General features: G+C 41.5%; 1 protein-coding gene across 1 annotated transcript; it reads left to right on the top strand.

Annotated features, from left to right (window-relative positions):
- Window positions 1-663: 663 nt before the first annotated feature.
- Window positions 664-20,590, top strand: MPHOSPH8 (M-phase phosphoprotein 8). The gene is made up of 14 exons (XM_010219143.2): window positions 664-966; window positions 4,502-4,657; window positions 5,473-6,324; window positions 9,690-9,786; window positions 10,870-11,121; window positions 11,701-11,826; window positions 11,913-12,001; window positions 13,216-13,356; window positions 14,176-14,262; window positions 15,761-15,915; window positions 17,373-17,527; window positions 18,594-18,721; window positions 19,297-19,380; window positions 20,156-20,590. Exons 1-14 carry the CDS (start codon window positions 727-729, stop codon window positions 20,195-20,197), a joined length of 2,604 nt encoding a protein of 867 aa, XP_010217445.2. The 5' UTR covers window positions 664-726; the 3' UTR covers window positions 20,198-20,590.
- Window positions 20,591-22,044: the final 1,454 nt, after the last annotated feature.

Raw genomic sequence — 22,044 nt, 5'->3', positions numbered from 1 at the left:
GCACAGACACTTGCACACATCTCCACAGGCTCAAGCGTGACCTGGAGTAGTGCACGTTTGCTGAGGAAGTGTTTGTGGGGTACAAAAAGGACCTAGCAAATGCATCTAGGAAAGGCAGTTAAACAAGCATTGTGAATGGGATTTCTTTTTTACACACACACACAAGAAGGATGTTTTTATTGTGTGCGCTACATTAAAGCAGTTGTGCTTGCCTATAGGCAATTATTTTAAGATACAAAGCACTATGGCAATCAAAGTGTTCCGGGGTTGGTTTGTTTGTTTGAATGCGCTTTCCTAGAGGGAAACCCCCTTCCCCAGGCCACCATCCGCCCCTTCCCGAAGCATTTTTGTGCGTTTCCCTCAAACCTCGGGGGCCGCTCGAGCGCCTGCACTGCCAGGGCAAGGCGCCTCCCGGGCCGCCTCGGCGGGAAGGGCGGGAGCGGGAAGGGGGGAACCCCCTCGGCGGGAAGGGCGGGGGCGGGAAGGGGGGAGCCCCCTCGGCGGGAGCCGCGCGCGCCCCTCCCGGGCCGGGGCAGCCCCGCAGGCGCCACCGGCTCCGCTCCGGCTCCCGCGCGGCCTCAGCGGTTGCGGAGGCCCCGGCGCGGCCCCGCCTCCTGCGTCACGGGCTGCCGGGGCGCCCATTGGCCGCGCGCCCGAGGCCCCGCCCCTCCCCGGCGGCGCTGGCGCAGCCGCCTCTCGCCGTCGTCGTTTGAAATCCGGCCCAAGATGGCGGCGGCGGCGGCCGGGAGCGGCGCTGAGGCGGCGGCCAGGTGGGAGGGGGCGGCGGAAGAGGAGGAGACGGCGGCCGCGGCCGAGGATGAGGAGGACGAGGAGGAGGACGGAGGCGGGAGCAGCAGTGGTGGCGGCGGCGGCTCCGCCAAGGCGGCGGCCGCCGGTGGCGGTGAGAGCGAGGAGGGTGAGGACGTGTTCGAGGTGGAGAAGATCCTGGACGTGAAGACCGAGGGGGTGAGTGGGTCTCTCCGCGCCTCAGAGCGGCCCCCAGCGCGGCGGGGCGCCCCGCTGCACGGGGGACGGTGTTTCGGGCTGCTCCTGTGCGCGGCCCCGCTTCCGTGCAGGGGAAACGCCGAGCTCCAGCGCCCTGAGATGCGCAGCTCGGAGCAGCAGTGCTGCAGAGAAGCTCTTCTTCCTTCCTGCTATTCCTTCAGTTAATGCAAGATGTATCTGGAATATCCCGCCAGCTTTCCCCTTTTCCTTGTTCTTTTTTGCCTAGCCTGTACCTGTGTTTCAGTGTGAACTTGGAGTGCTGTAATGTGCAGGACCGAGTATGACAGAGAACCTGAAGGAGCTTCAGAGTGCGGTCACTGAGAAACGCGACCAGTGCATCAAGTGTTCCGAGCAGAGGGGCTTAGTGAAGATAGCTGTACATAGTGCCCCTCTCATCTTTGTTTAGAGAGAAAGGTCGTGTGCTCTTTCTCTGAAAGCAGCCTGCGTTGTTTGAAGTCTAAAATTTCATACATTAAAAAAAAAAAAAAAACGCAGCGCTCTCAACTTGCAAGCATAGATTTGTTATTTCAACTGATCTGTAAGTTTGGCTTTAGGCTTCAGTCAAACATGTAATGTGTCAGAATTTTGAAACCCTTAGATCAGAGGTTGTTTGGACCAAGAATTCTTTAATGTCCGTGATGCTGCCCCAGTTAGATTGTGTCTTGATTTCTCATGCGTGTTATACTTCAGAGACAATGTTTGTAGTTTTGTCTGTGAGAATCATAGGTCCAAATAGAGAGTCAGGCTTAAATATGAGTGCCTTTCCCTTGCGAGGATGGAATGCAAAAGTTGTGTATCAGCGGCTTGTAGCACTCCACATGTTTCTGAAGAATATCAGTGTGTAAATGAATTACAGTCCTTTCTTTTTAAAATAAAATAAAAAAAAGCCAAGTTTGGTGCACTTTGCCCACCCCTGTTTTGTGGCTCCTGTGTATTCAGAAGCAGGTTCTGAGTTAAATGAACCGTTGAGGGTGCTGCTTAAGGCAGTTGGCAACGAAAGTTTGGGAATGCTTTTTTTACATACTTAGAAAGCTGCTTCTGCTGTTCAAAAATTCTTCAGAAATAACATGTCCAAGACAAATTATAGCATAACCTATAAGCAGGTAACTTGCTCTGTAATTACGTGGTGATAGCCCTTTCCATAAGAATTGGGTTTGGCCTATGGCTAAGTCTCAGAGAAGCTGCACTAGTATAAAAACACTTGAAAATATTCAATTATTTGTTAATAACAGAACAAATAATAATGCGAGTAAAATAATTCTGGCAGATGAGTGAAAGTCTCTACGTCTTTAATATGATGAACATCATCTCTTGCCTTGATTTAATTCATTTTGATATATTGTTTAAGCATGTACTGAACCCAGAGTCGTTCAGCAGCTGAATAGTCTCACTTTCGTTTCTTAAACATAGTGTAAACTTAGAGTTGTATTTACATTCCAGTGAACGTGTTAAGTTCCCCACGAACAAGTTAATGTAATGTAAGTCAGCAGGGTTTGCAGCAGAGAAGTTTTTGCAGATGCATCCATGGGTGTAGCCAGCAGATCAAGGGAAATGTGTTTTTCTCCTCTGCTCGGTGCTAGTGGGGTGACGTCTGGAGAGCTGTGCCCAATTTTTGTGTCTCCAGGACAGGCATGGACCTGCTGGAGTGGGTCCAGCAAAGGAGATAAGGGGCCTGGAGCCCAGGAGGTGCAAGGAGAGGGTGAGAGCTGCTTTTCTTCTCCTTGGGAGATGGAGTCAGAGTCGTAGCCCTGCCTGCCCCACTCGGGGCAGGGCGTGAGCAGATGGGGTCAGAGCCATCGCGGAGGTGCCCAGCAAAAGGGGAAGAGGCAGCAGACGCCAGCTGCAGTGCGGGGAAATGGATTAAATACAAGGAAGAATCTCTTGCTGTGAGGATGGCGGTGAGATGGAGTGTAGTAAGGGGGCTCCCAATTGCTTCTTTGATGAGGGACCACATTAAAATAAGGAAAGGGAGACAGATGAAAGTGATTTTGAAAGCACATTCCTGAATCAGAGGTATATTGCTAAGCTAAATAGCAAGAGGAGAAGCTTGCTACTGTGTGTGAATATTAGCTACTATCTAAGTGACTGTGAATCAAAATACTGATAAAGAGTATAACCAGTTTTGCTCCCTGAAGTTGAGTAGCACATATATCATATGCATATAACCTTGGAAAATGGTTAATGATAATCTGGCAAAAATGTAAAGTTGTAGAAATATATTTAATAGTAAGTGGTAAATGGCAGTTCTTCTGAAGATTCTTTTCTCCAAGCTTGATTAACAACGTAGGATCTTGGGAGCATTGCCAGTCTGTTCCTGAAATAATTACTGCTGTTTTGCCTCTCCAGAGGTGTTTTCCTTAGTACCTATGCTGAGTCGAGACTTCCTTTCAGAAAATAAGTTTTGTCATCATGTTGCCTGGTACTCAGTATGTGTTTAAGGAAGGCGGATTTTGTTAGGGTTGGTGCAGGTTCTAGTCTTCCCCGCAGGTTCAGTCAGTCAGGATGGCCAGGCCGATCTTGTAGGACATGACTGTGCTTTGCAGTGAAGCCTCGTGTGGGAGGTGAGAGCTGCCACTTGTGTGGCTGTGTGAGCATTAGGCCCGAGCCCAAGCTCAGGAGGAAAAAGCGTCTGGCCTGAGAGACTGAAGGATTCAGACTACCAAATTTATTGAGGAGAAGGGCAAGAGGTGATTTGGTGGAAAGTTTTGGGCTTTAATTTCTTTTGTTTTGTTTTTAATGGTAAAAAGCTTTCCAAACTAAGGAGGGAAAAAAAAAACTTACAAGATAGAGACTAAGCTCTTTATTCTTACTATAGTGAGGTTAAATACCATTGAAACAATTGGCTGAGGGCTATGGTATGTAATCTTTACCGAAATCTTTAAGAACAGCCCTGCTGAAACACAGAAGCTCAGGTTTTGTCTCAATATAATTGACTCTTTTTTTTTTTTTTTTCCCCTCATTATTGTTGATATTTTAGTCTATGAAGAACTGCATAGATCTAGCCCAAGTTATAAATTCCAATATAAAATCAGGTGAATGGTGTTATTGTATTTTTGATCTTCACATTTTGGTAACTTTTTCAGCAAAAAGGAGCAATTTAACCTTGAAATTTTTATAGCTGTTATATTAAAAGATAAAAATATAGTAATATTTAGTTTTGTAGCTGTCAGAAAATCTATTTTTGTAAAATAATTGGGATTATGTGATCTTTTTACTTTGTTGCTTTTATGAAGAAATTTTAGGTACTCATACTTCCTGGATAAAATCACTCTGACTTCTGAAATTTTTAAACATTTTAACTAATTCAGTTAGTAGTAGCTCAGTACTAATTCAGTACATGACAACTTTTTCAATTATTTCCATGATCATCATGTCAATTGCAGGCTGAACTTCCATTAAAAGTCATACACGCACAATTTCTATATATATATACATGTGTATATATGATTTGTAGGTATGAATTGTTTCTTCTGTTTTATCATTGTCATTTTTACAGGGTAAAATTCTCTACAAAGTACGGTGGAAAGGATACACCTCTGACGATGATACCTGGGAACCAGAGATTCATTTGGAAGACTGCAAAGAAGTGCTGCTTGAATTCAGAAAGAAAATTGTGGACAATAAGCCCAAACCTATTAAAAAAGACATCCAGGTATGTTTCACCTTTGGTACTGTGTCTTGAAGACATCTTCTCTTTGGGGAAGACTTTGGTGTGAGGGGGAGGGTGATAGAGAGAGGGATAAAGAAAGGCATTGTGTATGAAATTAAGCAAAATGTGAAGAATCTCCTCAGTTGGAAACTGTTTAGTGCTTCAGGTGAAACTGAACATGGCTGCAATTGTATGTTTAGGGAATTGGTTTGAACTGATGAGTTTGCTTGTACTCTCTAAATCCATTTCACCTGTATGCCAGTTTTTAATGGGACAGTGTAAATGTAATTTTAATATGGGACCATGTAAATAATACATGATCATTGCAATTAATGAAATAATGAGGCAAAAATAAAGGACGAAAATTTATTTGCAAGAAGAATGGCATGTACCCTTTTGAAAACTGTCTGATTAGCTTCAAAATCATGATAAAGAATTTTTTTGGAAACTTGGAGCCTCTTGAGAAAGCTGTAGATGTATTTTGCAAAAAATCAGGTCAACTTGATGTAGAAGAGTGAGGCTGAGTTCTGTTCTGGCCCTGCTGGGTGTCTGGTTTAGCTGTTTGTGTAGATTCTGTTCCAAGCAGTTAGTAATGTGATTTAGGTAAACGAAACAGAATTGTAACATTCATGAATGTTACAATTTAGCAATGAGGAATAAGACTCGCAGCGTTTAAGGAGGATTATTTTTTCTCTTCACCATCACTAGCTATAATCTTTTTGGGTTTCAGCTTTGTATAGTTTGTGCCTACATTATTCAGCTTAAAGAGTTTTTTTTTTTTTTTTACTGTTATTTCTCTTTTTTTCCTTGCATTATAGAAACTTTCTCTAAGTGATGATGTATTTGAAGCAGAATCGGACAGTGACTGGCAAAGTGAAACAAAAGAAGATATTTCACCAAAGAAGAAAAAGAAAAAGTCAAAAAATGGAGAGGATAAAAGCCTAGATAAGCTGAGGAAGAAAAAGTCTAAGTCTGCAAAACTCAAAGAAAAACCCAAAATAGAACGTGAAAATTCTTCAGATAGTTTGGTTTCAGATTCAAAACCAAAAAAAAGAACTTCGGAAACCAGGGAGGATTCCAGGGAGGATTCAAAAGATCCAAAGAAACAAAAGAAAGAAGATACTAAAGAAGTAAAGAAAAAGAAGGGAGAATCTAAAGATTTAAAAGTCAAATCTAAAGAAGACTCTAAAGAAAATAAAAGATCACGGAAGGAGAAGCAGGGAGACCTTCAGTTTGACTCAGAATCAAGCACTTTAGATGATGCATTTTCTCAAGGAGCTGATATTGAAAATTCAGACTTACATTCTGAAAACAAAGAAGAAAAGCAAAAGGTAAGAAGCAGAAGGGAGAGGTTGGGACAAGATATTGCTGAAAAAGATTCAATTTCTGATAGGCATCCTGATGGATCAATTAGTAATGAAGATGATAGTATTGAAGTTAAGGTTAAAAGAAAGAAGAAAAAAATTCAGAAAGTTGAAGATTATAAAGAGGAAGGTAGAAAATCAGAGAACTATTTAGAGAAGAAAAGCATACACAAAAGGCAAAGAAGTCAAGAGAAAATAAAAGTAGACACTGCAGATTTGGAAAAAGTGTCACCTGTACCAGTGCAGAAGGGTTTAAAATCGAGCACTGATGAAAGAGGCCGCAAGTCAACTGATTCAGCAGGGGAGGTAAGCAGTGTGGAAGCACTGGGATGCGGGGAGAAGAGGAGGCTGCTTAGGTCAGGCAGGTATTTGAGGGACATAAATGCTTCAAAAGGCCACTTTTTCTGGTGGTAAAGAGAAAAATACAAATTGGGAGACTTAGGAGAAAGGTAAAAGAAAGGCAAGGCCCACTGCATAATTTGAGACACGCTGAAAATTTCTGGATTCTGAATGCTATAAAGGACGAAGCAACTTGGAGTGTCTTAAATGTAATCTGGATGGAGAAGGTGTGGAAGAATAGAGGCAAGTTATTGAAGGTAATCTTAAAGTGGTATTCCAGAATCAAGCTTGTATATAACCTTTTTTTTTTTTTTTTTTTTTTTTTTTGAGTAACCAGAAAAGCAAGAGGTTTCTCCTACTTGTTATATTTACTTAAAATGCAATTTACTGGTTCTGCAAATATGTGCTGTTAGTTTTAGCCTCGTCTCCCCTGCCTCCAACCATTGCTTCACTTTGACTTCCTTCTGCTTGTGTAGTCGGCGTGTAGGGCAAGGCGTTCGCTCTGCTGGATCTAGCGCTGCGCAGGGAAGTGCCCTTCTGAGCTGACGTGGGCACCTGGCCTGTCTCAAAAACCTGCCATGCAGCTAGCACCTACCTAGGAAATGGGATACTGAAATGGCTCCCAAATCCGCGTCTCCTAGGAAGTTCCGTGGGTGGCTCTTCTTGCCAGAATCTGTGGTGTGTGTGTGAAGGAAGAAAAAAAAAAAGTGCTTAGTTTAATGACTTGATTCTATGTTCATTACAAATGCTTTTCTGGATCTATAAAATGAGCTGATCGGTGACTAAAATACTTTTCTTCATTGGGTGCACTATTGCTTTCAAAAAAGCAGGTTGGTAAAAGAAAAGAAAGTGTAAATATGGAAAAGTTAAAGCAGTATTTCTAAAATATTTCTGAGAAAAATACTTGTGAGTGTTTTTTCAGCTGCTTGTAAATACTCTAACACAGTTTGCATATGCAACAATTTTGTTGGCTGCACAAAGGAAACCACTTTATGATTTATAACAGGATCGCAGCCAAAATCCCTTGAAACCCACTGGATTATATTCTGCTTTGCCTGAGGTCATAATTCCGTGGCAGCGTGTGTCTTATTTCTTTAAGCTTGGCTGTGGTCCTCTGTTTAAGACTGAACGTATGGAGTAGCCCACCTTAAATTGGCCTCGTTAAGAGTGAGCAAATTGTTTTTTGGATAGAGAAATGTTGCGTGGAGCTATTTCAGTGTAGAGCTACATAAAATGATGGAACTTGGGGTGAAAGCTCTTGTAAAAAAAAAGGTTAAGCATAGCTATGAGGCACAGCTGTGTTTCAAAAAGTTATCTAAATAATTCTCTCTATTAATGTTATGGCCCTTTCGTATTCCAAGTATTTTTTGTTATGGTCTGAGGCCATAACTTCCTTAGAAACATAAATCAGTGATGATAATCAGACACATCTTTGGAGTTTTATTTGATTTACCAGTGAAATAAAAATCCCATCTTCACAAATATGAAGAAAACAGATGAAAAGGTGTCTGCTTTTAGCTTTTGAGTAAGCTGCATTCCTGGAGCTCTTGTGGATTGGAGATACCAGGGAGGCAGAAGACAGTCTTAAGTCTGCCCTTTGTTTTGAGTCTCCTGCAGAAACCAAGCCAAGTTTTCTGTGCCTGGTTAGTTAATACTCAGAATAGCTGTGGATCCGTTCTGGTGGTGGGTTTCATTTGTTGGGTTTTTTTTGTTGGTTTTGTGTTTTGTTAAGTTATTGTCCCAAATGCATTACTTCTTCCAAGTTTTGTAATTTCATGTGTTTCAAATACCTGTCCTTCCTTTGGTGACTACAGAGCACTGTCAGGACAGTTCGTAATACAACATTCTCTGTTTGGAGTCCTCCTTTATGTTGATGTTTCCCCTTGTTTTGGCTCCAGAAATAAACATGTGGGGCACATTTTGAATCCAATCAATATCTAAAGTCTGGAATAGAAAATTACTGTTTTTAACAGCTCTTCTGTTTAGTAAATATCTGGTAATCCCTTTAGTGAATTTCTATTTCTTCCTGATTACTGAGCATCAGCAGGGAATAACAGCTACTAGTTAACAATGTTGGTGATCAGAAGCTGCACTTTTGGATAGGAAGCGGGGACCAGGATTAAATGTCACAGCTCTGCTAACACATTATGCCATATTAAATTCTTCCTTTTTGATTCAAACTTGTCCTGTGTTTAGAAAAATCGTAACATTTAATACAAATTCATGGTCCAAGGGTGTTGTGGGGTGTTATTTGTGAGGGGTTTCCAAAGCACATGCGATTCCACATAGCAGATAGTGTCAAGCTGACACAAAACCCTGTGCCACTTACTCTGCAGTTCAGAATTTGCCAGCTAAATAAAGAAAAAGGATTATAGGAGGAGAAAGGAAGCCTTTGGTGTAGGATTTGTTGGATTTGATTATCCCCACGTCTGCCATGAAGTTCTTCCTGATGCAGGATATTGCTACACTCAGTCTGTTGTTTTGTTTTGGGTTTTTTTTTTTTTTTGGTGGGGGAGGAGCAGATTTTGTCTGCCTGTCCCTTTTTAACAAATTACTGTTGCTGTAATTTTCTGCTTGTATCTGCTGGGACACCTAGACACTTGTATGTACAAATACAGTTTTCTCCGTTACGACCGAAGTTGATGCTGTTGTACCTGCCTTGACTACAATGCTGCAAAGATGCTAAATACTTTTAAATAATTCTATTCTATTCACGTTATACATTCAGAACAAATAAAAATTTTGTATTATTGAATTTTCTTTTACTAAATAAATACTTGAAGCTACTTAAATATTTCACATATTTATTGATGTTTCCTTAACTGAAATCCCATCTTAACAAGGCTACAAATTATCTTGGTTATAATAGACAGAATGCCTTTAACAATATTAGTTTCTACCTGCTTGACATAGGAAGCTGCAACTAACCTTAAAGACCCACAGTGTTAAATAGGTTTCCTGTTGGTTTTTGTCTTTGCAGGCTTTTTGATACCAGATTGCCAAGTTGCAATATAGTCTTAATTTTAAATATAACTGCTTTTGGCATATCTGCATGTCATGCTGTAAAGTATCTTGCATGACTGGGGTGTTGTAAAAGAAAGAATTGAAGATCTATCCTTTTATTTTAGAAATGGCATCTGCTCTCTAACTTCAGAAGCTGTCGCAGAAAAATTCCACTGTCACCAGTTTAGTTTTGGGGAAAGTTCACAAGTGTGTTACGTACAGTTTTGAGTAGTACCGATTCCAAGTACATGGCCTCATTTGAGTAGTGAAAGGAGGTTCTTTCTAATTTTCTCTCTACCGGTTTAATCTTTTTACTTTTTCAATGACAGGAGAAAGAAGTAAAGAAAAATGAAACAAAAGAAAAATCCCAGAAAAGAGAATCTGAGAAAGAAGAAAAGAGCAGAAGAGAACAGAAGGGCCTAAAAAGTAAGTGCTAATTGCTTAAAAGAGAGAAGGGAATGACCATTCAGTATATATTCCTCTTGCTTCCCCAAGAGCACAATAGTTATGTTTCTGTAACAGTCATCAGAAAGAACAATTTTTGCTTGTATTTCTAGGAAGCAAAAGTCTCTAATGGCTTCTTGATCTATGAGTGAATGAAACATGGAGGCTTTCTATACATAGAAATCTCTAGGAATTTGTAGACAAACTCAAGATTTTTTTTCCATTTCATATTGTCAGCTATGCTTTCATATTATGGTGGTAATATTAATCTTTTTGGAGGAATTCATATAACAATTTAGTGTTTTGATAATACTCTGAATGTGTGCTTGGTATGTTTAGAGAAAGTAACTTCCCTTGAGACAGCTTGCTTGGCCTCTTGTGTTAGCTGTGAGAACCTTACAATATCACAAAAACAAGATGCTTTGAAACATGAAGAAAAATGCCTAAGTTTAATGCATTTACTTCCATTTTTAGCCATATAATAGACTTTTAATGGTACTACCTCTGATCTCAGTAAAATTTTGTGTCATTTTATTCAGGGTAAGTTTTCTCACTGCTCTGACAATGGGTGGGGGGAAAGTAGGTAATTGCCTCTGCTTATGAATGGATGTAGGAGGAACTATGGCATGTGAAAGAGAAACATCTTTTGAGATATTTACAATGCTTAGAAAAATTGACAATTTGTTAATTTTAACAAAAATTAATTAAAAATTAATATTTATTCTTCAAGACTTAGCCTGTGGCCTTTGTACATTTATCAGAAATATGGAATGATTTTCAAAGTAGTAATTTATACATAATTCTAAATATATTTTTTCTTTTAAAGATGATACTGGGTTCAAAGCAATGCACTCAAGCTAGCCAAAAGTGAGCTAGTTCTCCCTAGTTTTGGTTTAAGCTGTGACATTTACTGCTGTGCTTACATAGTGATGGACTTCTTCAAAGGGAATAGATTTTTTTGTTGTTGTTGTTTTTAAACTTGACTCTGGTTCATTTATGAGGCCTTTTTATGTAATAGAGACTCAAATAATCCCTCTTGGTATCTGTCTTTAAACTATATTCTAGGCTATAAGGACATCAAAAATGCATTTGACTTGTTCAATGTAGCTTCAGAAGAAAAAAATGAATATTCTGAGAATAACCGTAAAAGAGAAGAATCTTGTCTGGACTATAAAATTGTGGAAGAATTAAAATCAAAAGACAGCAAGGTGTACAAGGAAAGGAGGAGTGTGAGAGACGAGACAGATACGTGGACCTACATTGCTGCAGAAGGGGATCGAGAAGTAATGGATGTGTGTCAGGTGGAGGAGAGCCCTGGTGAGCAGTAGAAACAAATCAGGAGAAAGCCGAGCACTTGCATTCATTTTTATTTTATTTTTTTCCCTTCTGTTAGGGAAAAAAATAAAATAAAAATGCATCTTTTAGTGCTGAAATCCATGTTTTCCAGGAGGCTAAAACAATGTTTTATTAAAAAAAAACAAACAAACAAACAAAAAAAAACCTCTGATAATCTTCCTGAGTATGCAGCATGCTTGTGCTGTTGCAGAAGTTGAGTATTCCACGTGTGAACACTTTAGCCTGATTGCTTAGACCAAATGAATGGTGGTGGTGGTTGTTGTTGGGTTCGTTTGTTTTTAAGCAAAAACTTATGTTGGCAGTAGCAGCCAGTGGTGACTTGTGTTACTTAAACTCATGTTTTATATCTGTAATGTGGCCTTCAGTGTTGGGAGCGGTTCCCTAACAGTTGTGTTCAGAGTGGGCTTGAATGAGGGGAAAAGAAATGTATGTTGTACTGCTGATTGATGAAGGAATGGCGAGAAGTGAATGAGTTGACAATTCAGTAGTTAGTTGATACTCATTTTCTGGTTTTCTTCCATAAAATCCAATATATGATAGATGGCAAGCAACAAGTCTTGAGTTTGGGTATGGACATGCAGTTGGAATGGCTGACACTCGAAGACTTTCAGAAACACCTTGACGGAGAAGATGAGAATCTTATCTCTACAGAACCAATATCAAGTAGTGAGTAGTTGCTGGGAAGAAGGAACATTTCTTATCTGACATTTTAAAGAGAAATATCCTATATCTGCATTAAATTTATATTACAGCTCTCCTGAGGGATGCAGTTAAAAATGGAGATTATATGACAGTGAAGATGGCACTTTCTTCAAATGAAGAGTATAATCTGGATCAAGAGGTAATTGTTCTGAGGGAAGGGAAATTATATTGGGGAAAAAAAAATAGAACGATTTTCTGAAAGCTTTTCCCTGTCTCTCTTGCAAGGAGCAGTTTTCTGTCTGCTCTGGTGAATGTAAGCACAAGAGAAGGCAGTGTAGAATTTGAAGCTTTGATATTTGTTCCCTATTTCTTCTAAAGAAAAGTAAAGCTTTTCAGAAGTATTTTGGTAGTTTGATCAGGAACAGACTTGTCTGCTAGATTTATTTGAATATTAAATGTAAAACTATTTATGCTGTGAGGTAGGCTGAAATCTGGCAGGTCAGATGGCTAAAATATAAAAATACGTATTCAAGCAAGCAAAAACAAAATGTTCAGTGTGGCTGGTTTGGACTGCTTCACTCCCATCGGAAATCTGTTTTCTGACAGTTCTTCATTTCAGCTGTGCTCTAATTGGTTTTTGTTGTTGTTGTTTGTTTTTCTTTCAAAGATCTTTTGAGATCTTTCCAAAGGAAATTTTGAAAATTTAGATCTTACGCTAATGTGTGTGTGTTTTTTTTTGTTTGTTTGTTTTTTTTTTTTAAATTGGTGATCTTGTTTACTTGTATTGTGTAACATTCTCGCCATAAATTATGCTAAAATTTCTGCTGAGTAGTAGAAAAGGTGATGCCAGGTGAAGGACTGAAGTAAGAGTGCAGGTTTTGGACTGTAACATCTAGTGGAAAATGAAGAGTGATTAAGACTGGCCACTCAGAGAGGTCTCTCCATATTTATGCTTAGAGTAAATCTGAAAGCACCTTTGTGGTAGTAGCTGGCATAACCACACCAAAACAGAGTAAAATATTTTAGTTTTGAATTCAGAGTAGCTAAATAGAAGTCTTTTTCTGTTTTAAATAAATTTGAGCTATCATCTTTGTTAGGATCAAGAAATTGAGACATTTTTATGGGGTTTTAGTTTGTTGTCTTGGACTATTGCCAGTTCTTTTAGAGTGTTGTGGTTTTCTTCTGCGTTGTGGCTCTCTTTCTGAGTTTATTAGGTAAAGCAAAGGCTACAGAGCTCCCAGTAGGGCCTGTGGAAGAAGAGAAGTAGGAGCTGATAGACTGTCAGTGTCTTGTAATTACTCTTCTGTGAATCTTCCTGTAGGGGAGGAGGATGTTTGTTTGTTTTCTGCTGAAATCTCTTGACACATCTGCAATTTGTTCTGCAGTTTTGCTTTATGACAATTGTTGTTGCAGGACTCCAGTGGAATGACCCTGGTAATGCTTGCTGCTGCAGGGGGGCATGATGACCTTCTTCGGGTCCTCATCAGGAAAGGAGCTAAAGTGAATGGCAGACAGAAAAATGGAACAACTGCATTGATACATGCAGCTGAAAAGGTCAGTTTCTTTGTCATATTTTTAGTACTGGTCTCCTATATTTACATTTAAAAGTGGTATTGAATTTAGATCCCTCTCCTCCACACTCTCTCTCTCCCGTCATTTGGCTCTGTCTAAAATGTAGGCAACTAGACACAGCACGACAATGTAAACTATATATTTCAGAGGGCCATGGTGACTGTAGCGTGTAATTAAAGAAATACATAAAAAATCAGAGCTGCCTTGTAGGTGATCCCCAGGCCTTGCCCCGAGGAAAGAATATCATAGCTAAAAGGAGAATTGAGGTAAATCTTATTTATGCCTATCCTGAGTGATGAAAGTCCTTGAAAATGTTTATTGTATTCTCTGGCTACATGAGAGCTGAACTGATTAGAATAAATCTCTGATTTTAATCTCTGAATTTAATACTTGAGAGTTAGGAGGACAGAGATAGTGGCCAGTCCTTCTCAAATTAAGACTAACTCGACCACAGAGTCAATGATGGTTTGCGGAGTGAGCTTTTGTTGTTGAAATTGGTTCATTTCTTCATGTGATTACAGGAAGCAAAAGGCCAAAAGCAAGCTTGATTGCAGCTCATTTAATAGACAAACCTACTTTTTTTTTTTCTTTTTTTTTTTTTTCATTCTGTAATAGGAAATACCCAGGAAAAAACAGATGCTGCAGGCCTACCTACTTGCCTGAGTATAAATTGTTCTTCACGAGCAGTAGAGAACAGTCCTAATTGTGTCATGCTTCATGTTTTGCCTTTTACTGATTTTTTTTTTATAGTCTGAAACCAAAACAAAGTATTCTGTACTTACTTATGGTTTTGTTTTTAAGAACTTTCTAACCACAGTAGCTATTCTTCTGGAAGCTGGAGCATTTGTGAACATGCAGCAGAGCAGTGGTGAAACTGCCTTAATGAAGGTAAAGTCAGAATTTGTCCTCATGTGGTTTAATAATAAATGATGCTTAATGTTTGGTGAGCTAATTTTGGGGTTGAGGGCATAAGCATATTTCCAGAGTTGGTTTAGTCAGGGAACATGGGGTACATTTGAAATAGAAAATGACTCTAGTTTTTCCATCCAGTGTATTAATCGATCCTTTATCATACTAATTTATATAAGTAGTGGAGTTGCATGCCATCAGCATAGTGTTACGTGGGGTTCGTTGTCCTCTTCCACTGCCTTCCATTTCCATTAAAAAGAAAAAAAACCTGTGTGTAGTCTTAAAATTGAGATGATCTGCTTGTAATCAGGAACACAAAAAACTCCAGAGGTAGCATCTCACCCGAGAGATGCTTTGATTGTAAATCGGATCTTTTGGAGATGCAGGGATGAAAAGACTCTTCTGTGTTTCCCCCGACACACACTAGAAAGAATAACAGTTTGTTTTGTTGTACTGGGAAAATTCAAAGAGTTTCGAAATAGTCTGTTCTCCTCTTGATAGTTTCCTATGTTTTGTGTAATTGATTAAAAAAAAAAATTGCCCTTCCTGGTGGAGTTCTATTCATATAGAAGCTATTTAAGCAAATCTGCAGAAGAGCTTACAAATCTTCCCCCCACCCCCTCAAAATGGTACAATATTCTTTCTCTTCCCTCCTGCGAGGCTTAACAGGCACAGGGAATTCACATCTACTGTAAAGAAAAGTTCTGATAGGCGTGCAATTTCCTCAGTCACGTAACCCCCAGGTCTTTCAGAATTTGGCTACATCTCTGAACTTCATTTTTGAGCTTTGCAGTTTTTGAAGACCAGATTTTCATGTTTAATGCATGGTGACACATGTTGTCTCTGCCAGGCTGAACAATCATCATAGAATCATAGAATGCTTAAGGTTGGAAGGGACCTCTAGAGATCATCTAGTCCAACCCCCCTGCACACGCAGGGTTACCTAGAGCACGTGGCACAGGGCTGTGTCCAAGCAGGTTTTGAAGATCTCCAGAGAAGGAGACTGATAATTATTTTGCTGTAATGATGCTAAGAACCAGGACAAGTGTTAAATGTGTTTATCAAGTCATTCTTATTAAAGCCTTATGTGTTGGATCTTTTAAAAGTTTTGACACTTTATTCTTTTCTATGAGGATTTTTAATTTGTTTTTACAATCATGGATGGAAAACACAGATGTAAGTTCAGGTCTGAAACAAAAGAATTAGATTTTTTTTTCTGTTGTGCCTTTTTCCATCTTCATGAGTACTTTCAGAAGATAAGTGGCCATTTGAATAAGCTATCTGAAGTGCCATCTCAAATTCCAACTCTGTTAGGTTTCAGAGGGCAAATACTTGAAAAAATCTTTCTGGCCAGTAACTAATTCTAGATTTTTTTAAAAAAATTATCTTCCACAATTCTGCTTTTTTTCTACATTTTGGGTTTGCTTTAAAGGGGTGGTTGTTGTCCATCCTTACCTGTTCCACTCACTCTTTGCAGGCTTGTAAAAGAGGGAATTCTGATATTGTGCGGCTTATGATTGAAAGTGGAGCAGACTGTAACATTTTGTCCAAGCACCAGAACAACGCACTTCATTTTGCTAAGCAGTGTAATAATGTACTGGTGTATGAGCAGCTCAAGAGCCATTTGGAAACGTAAGTAAACTGCTTTTTGAGTTCTGTGTGTGTTTCGGTAAAGTTAGAAATATTGGACATATTGCAGTTAAATCACAAAGAGGGGCAGTATCAGAGAAGGACCCAGATATCCTTTGGGCAGAAAGCTAACTAATCAATGTGAAATAAGTGATGCGAATCAAAATGTGTGTGATTAATAAAAACATTCAGTAAGAAGGTAGAAAGGAGGAAATGAGAATCACTAGAAGTGAAAGACATTCATCAAACTAGAAATAAAGCAAGCGGGAAAACTTTAAAGTGCAGAGACAGAGGACAATTCAATGTAAATTCTCATTAGGAATATGCTAAATAAAGCAGCTTGCTTGAAAGCCTAAAATGCATGGGGACTTTTTTTTCCTTAAAGAAAATATTTATTCATTTAAAAAAAAAAAAGCAAGATAAGCAAGATCTGTGCAATATACGTAGCATGTGGAGTGTTTTTTTTGTGATATGACCATGTAAAATACTGACTTACTAATTTAGATGCCAAAGGGAGACAGAAATAGATGCGAGGAGAAAGTAAGCTGCTCTCTAAATAGTAATTTAAAAGTATACTGAAGAGTTAACCCTTTAGGTCAGAAAAATCTTAACCAACAGTCTAAAAGCTTGAATGAAGTTGGCTAAAATTTAAAGCTATTTTTAGAACTTCCTTATGAAAGGCTTGTTGGGTGCCAGAGGATTGCTGTCCCGTTACAGGATCCTTTGTTGGTTTATGATGATTTTGTCTGGATGATTCATCTATATAATGTAAGGTAATATCTAACAGGTAGCTTATAAGTCAAGCTTATTTGAACTATTTCGGTCTACAGAAGTTCTTGACTGACTTCTGTCTCTTATCTAATGTTTCCCCATCAACTAGATTTTTAGAATCTGTCCTTACTCTGTGTCATGGTTGCCAGTACTTGCACAGCCTGTTCCTGCCTGGCCTCTGCACAGAGCAGTGCTCAGGGAGACCTTTCTCTGTAACTAGTTTTCCAAGCTCACGACTAGGGAGAAGTTTTGGAATTTGGAAACCTGGATTTTTTTTTTTTTCTTGTTCGTAGGATGGTTTTGTGTTTTAGCAACGAGCTAGACAAATTTCACAAACAGATCACTGATAAAATGCTTTATTAACTGAAAATAGTCTCAGGCCCTGGGGGTCATCTGTGTGTGAGTGCTAGCGATGAGGGCCCTGTCCCGTGAAAGGGGGAGGCTGGAACGCGTAACCGGGAATTTTGCGTGGGCGCTCGGGTCGGTGTGTGGTAACGAGCTGCTGCTGCCTGGGCCCGCGGCTGAGGAGACGGTGCTGCTGCGTGCGGCGCGGCTGAGGAGCCGTTGGGCGCCCGCGGCTGAGGAGACGGTGCTGCTGCGTGCGGCGCGGCTGAGGAGCCGTTGGGCGCCCGCGGCTGAGGAGCCGTTGGGCGCCGCGTGCGGCGCGCGGCCTCCCTGCTGTGCCCCAGGCTGTCGCGCGTGGCCGAGGACACCATCCGGGAGTACTTCGAGGCGCGTCTCGCCCTGCTGGAGCCCGTCTTCCCCATTGCCTGCCACCGTCTCTGTGAGGGACCAGACTTCTCCACGGATTTTAACTATAGACCACCACAAAATGTGCCAGAAGGTAATTTAAAAAACACTGTCTGCTTTCCAAGTACTTCTGTATTAAGGGTGTTTAACTGTTCTGTTAAGAGCACGTGCAGGCCCTGCCTGCTGCTCTCCTGGAGCTTGGCCAGGGGCAGCCAGACGGCTCTGAGGCCCAAACCAGGGTGGGCTGGTTTGGGGCTGGTTGGCTCTGCCCTTCAGCCCTGCGAAGAGCTCAGGGTTGTGTTTGAGGCGTTGGGGAACGTTTCTCATCCTGTCAGGCACAAGTCCAGCTCCTGGCTCCACCTTGAGCTTTTTCACCTTTTGTGTATATTGGGGAAGGGGTCAGTATCTGCTGGTGCTGACTTTCTCTGAATAGTACATTATTCTGACCAAAGTGCTTTGTAAACATTGTAAGTGGTTGTGTTAATACATTCTTTATTTGGGACCTGGAATTACAGAATTAAGAAAGATAGTATTTGTTCATGTGTTAAAAGAGAAACTCGAGGTATGTGAGGGTGTTGAAAGTTCTTACTCATTACATTTCCCTGCAGTTCCCAAAAATCTGTAATTGTTTAGATTCCGTTTCCCTTCCTAAGCGAAAAGACACCCCAGACTGCATTAAATTTCCCAGCTCTCTGCAGACAAACCTCAGAGCGGCGCTGATGGACACGTGGTGCTCGCTTGCCGTGCCTGTCCTGCCTTTTCTTGTGGTAGCCCCACACAACTGCTGCTGCCAGAAGACCCGAACTCAGCGGCCAAGGCGGCTGCGTCTGGTGCTCGCGGCCCTCGGCCTGGGGCACAGCAGAGCTGGCAGTTCTGAACCGCAGTTCTGTGATGCAGCATTGAATTCAGTACTTATACTAAATATATATATATGTTTTTAAGATGCATCCAGTGTATTGCTGTTGCTGTGTGCAGTGCTGTTGCTGTGTGCAGTCCTGTGTAGCTTTTTTGGAGGGGAAAAAGTCTAGCTCATTGCGAACAACAGGAGGCTATAGTACCTGTGTAGAGTGTCTTAAAGTTTAGTGCACGCAGTTGTTTTAAATCCTGGGTCTTGTCCCAGGGCCATGTCACCTAATTGTCTTCCCTTCCTTCCTTTCCAGGATCTGGAGTTCTTCTGTTTGTTTTCCATACAAATTTCTTTGGTAAAGAAGTGATCGCTCGGCTCTGTGGACCTTGCAGTGTACAAGCTGTGGTTTTAAACGATAAATTTCAGCTTCCTGTGTTTTTGGTAAATCTTTTCATATAACTAGTTGACTATAAACGGCTTTATAAAATCTTTACAGAACAATCTGTGTGCTTTGAGATCCTTAATTGGGCTTTTGAGCAGTGTAATGCATCATTTGTTTGTTGTGATTTGGCCTAGGGGTGCTACACAAAACTGAATTTTCCTTTATAGTTGGAGGGGAGCTGCAAGCCTTGCCCGTACTGGAGTCTATTAAAAATAAATTTGTCTTAGAAGGCAGGGACCTCAGAGTTCGGGGTTAGAGCAGACAGATAAGATTTCTGAGTTTAAAAGCTCTCTTAATCCCCAAATTCACCTAACCCCTCAAATTTTTGACTCAGGCTATCTCTACACTAAAGCACAAGTGCTTTGTATTGTTGAAACAAATTTTTCCCCACGTTTCCAATGACTCCCCCTGTTAAGAACATTGCTGTGCACACTCTGTCAAGTAGTCTTGTTCACCCTGTGGCTGCACTAAAGTGTCTCTGCAGCATTCAGGACTTCAAAAATGTATAGGTTGAATCTCGTGCCCTAAAGTCCACCCCTGTCATTAACCTGCTCCTTTTTCTTTTTCTTTTCAGGATAGTCACTTTATTTATTCCTTCAGCCCTACTGCAGGCCTTAACAAGCTTTTTATACGGTTGGCAGACGCTCCTACTGCCAAGGTACCAGGCGCTCTCGGGACATGTGTGTGTTTGTTAGTGTGGGGCAGAGCCCCAAGGGCTTCTCGGCGTGTGGTGCGAGTGTGAAGGCACTGGGGACCCCTCATCCTCTCCCCAACCCTCTCTCCAGCGCTCACAGTTCCCACTGCGGCACAGCCGGAAGGCGGAGGGGGCTGAACCGAGGACTGTGTCGGTTCCCTCATAAGCATTTTCCTGCTGTAACGAGAGCCCAGATGAGCGACGCTGCAGTCTGAAGGATCTGCCTGCAGGGCAGGTGCTCGGGGCATCGTCTGGGTCCGTGCACAGGGCAGCGGGTGTGAGTCCCGCTCCGGCGCCAGCAGCATCGCACTGGGCTGGGCCCGGGGCCGCGGCTCCCAGCACGTCCTGTTCCACTAGCGATATCCGATCGCAGGACACAGGCCTGGGAAGCCTCTACATCTTCTAAATTCAAACTTCCTTTATTCTTATGTTCTCTACTAAGTATTATTTTTTGGAAAGTGTTCGCCAGCAGTAAATGTGCGCAGTTGGCGCCAGGTCAGGTTGGGAGTCAGCTGTTAAACACCTACCAACATAGCAATGTTTACCTGAATCTCTTTTACCCAAGACTGATCTTTTTTTTTTCTTTTTTCTTAAGTACAAACTGTGAGCAATCTTTGCTTGTCCAGTCCCTAGCACCTGTGTACATGTACCTTGTCTTGTCCTGGTCTTACACTGGCTGAGGTCTCGGTACTCGCACGAGGGAGCAGTTTTCACATGAACCCTTTGTTTGCTCTTGCAGGTGAAGCTGCTGATAGGAGCCTACAGAGTGCAGCTGCAGTGACCTCGAAGTTGTGACCGTGGGGAGGGCACTGGCCATTTGGACATCCTTCTGATTCCCGTTCAGGGACTGACCGAGCAGTTTGGAACTCCTTAGCACTGCACTTGGGACGAAGCTGCCACCTCGTCACCCCTTGGCAGAGCATCCCAATAGGCTGCCCTGGTGGGCAAGGCTGCCAGGGTTCCTGCTTGGGGTTACTTTGTACAGATGTAGGTGTAAGTATTTGTGCCAATACACATAATGCTGTTTAACTTGTGGAGTCCAGACTGCATATTTGAGCTTTTCCACAATGTGGAATGGTGCGTATAATAACTATTTAAAGTAACTACACAAAATGTCTTTTTTTAATAGAAAGCCATTTTCCATTTGTAAACCAGAATTTTCTACTTGTCCTAACTTTGGTGTTTCTATGTAAAATGCAGAACTGTCTATCCTTAGAGCTGTGGGTGTAGTTACAGTTTGAAGGGACGGCGTTAGGCTGGGCTGGGTCCTGGGTTGAAGCACTTTGAGCAGGTGGTTCCGTGTTTGGTGGCGCCCTGCGGAGAGCCCCAGCGCGGGGCTCTTTGCAGGCAGGAGCACCACGAGCTCAGGAGGTCTCATCCTTGGGGCACTGCGCTCAGTCCTGGCTATATCGCTGTTTTTTGTATTAGAGAAGCAATGGATAGTTTTGCAGGTATCTTAACTCTCGAGTCCTTAATCAGGTGACAGACAGTACAAACACAAGCTGAAATAGGAGCTCAGACCCACCTTCAGCACGAGGCAGCGCTTGCCCTAGACACAGGGTTGCGCAGAGGACTGCGGCTCTCCCAAACCTGCCACGGGACAGCGGGCATTGCCCTCACGTTCCAATACTGGCGTCCTCGGTGCGGAGAGTGGCTGTCCTCTTAAATTAACTGATCCATTTTAGCAGCTGACAGCAGTTCTGTAATGGTTCTGTGCTATAAAATACCAATGTAAAACTTCAGCATGAAGTATGGAGTATTTTTATTTGTAAATTAAACAACCTCTTAAAAAGTAAAAAGATCCAGATTGTGCCTTTGCTGTTCTGAGTGCCAGCTGTAGTTTACATGCCACTCTGTGCCTATATTGTTAACAAAACCGTTGTGGATAAATTCTTACTGTAGCTGAGTGTTCACCATCAAAATGGTGCAAATCTATTCATGTATTTTAAGAACTGTGACTTTTTAATGTAAAGTTCAGTGAACCAATTTTTAATTTTGGTTCTTGGAAGTTCAAAACTTTCATATTAAGATATGCCAAATTGTAGGAACTAAGCACACTATTTAAATATATGGAATGTCACATGAAGCTAAATAAAACCAGAACAGCACTATGACATATAAATACTCATTTCTACATTCATTTAAAATAGTTTTTTTTTTTTTTTTTGGCTTAACCAGTATTGAGGGGATGTTAACAGCCCTGGTTCTGCACAGAGGTGGTGTTTGTGTGTGGGGGGGGAAGTGCCTCTCTGAAAAGTGGTAAATGCCTCATTTTGCTATAGTGTGGACACAGCAAGGACTGGCTGGGACTCGGGGACAGCCCTGGCTGCACTTGGGAACTCGCTGCAGCTGCATTTCCTTGTAGTCACTGATCATGACTCTTTATACCCAGGTATTAGGGAAGAATCCCAAAGCCTAATAAGGGCAGGGTCTTTCCTCCAGTTGGAGTGACTGTTTTGTGCAGTGTGTTCACCCCTTCTGCAGTTACTCCAGCACTCTGCCCTTAGAGGACAATGCAGGTGTGGTAAGTTGTGTATCATACCTCTCTGGGGAAGCGTGAGCTGCTCATGGGCTGTGAAAGGTGGCACAGAAGGGCTCAGAACAAATGTCCATGCAGTAATTCAGGGG

This window comes from Tinamus guttatus, unplaced genomic scaffold, assembly GCF_059628265.1.
Source record: "Tinamus guttatus ecotype Peru unplaced genomic scaffold, ASM5962826v1 Tinamus_guttatus_pri_ptg000150l, whole genome shotgun sequence".
Lineage (NCBI taxonomy): Eukaryota > Metazoa > Chordata > Aves > Tinamiformes > Tinamidae > Tinamus > Tinamus guttatus.
The sequence above is the reverse complement of the archived record's forward strand: the minus strand, read 5'-3'. Positions and strand labels throughout refer to the sequence as shown.

Excerpts from the sequence above, each read along its gene's own strand:
- MPHOSPH8 (XM_010219143.2), top strand. The coding sequence starts at position 727 with ATGGCGGCGGCGGCGGCCGGGAGCGGCGCTGAGGCGGCGGCCAGGTGG. Across the intron at positions 6,325-9,689 it reads CAACTGATTCAGCAGGGGAG|GAGAAAGAAGTAAAGAAAAA; the intron begins GTAAGCAGTGTG and ends TTTCAATGACAG. Across the intron at positions 13,357-14,175 it reads TGATACATGCAGCTGAAAAG|AACTTTCTAACCACAGTAGC; the intron begins GTCAGTTTCTTT and ends TTTGTTTTTAAG.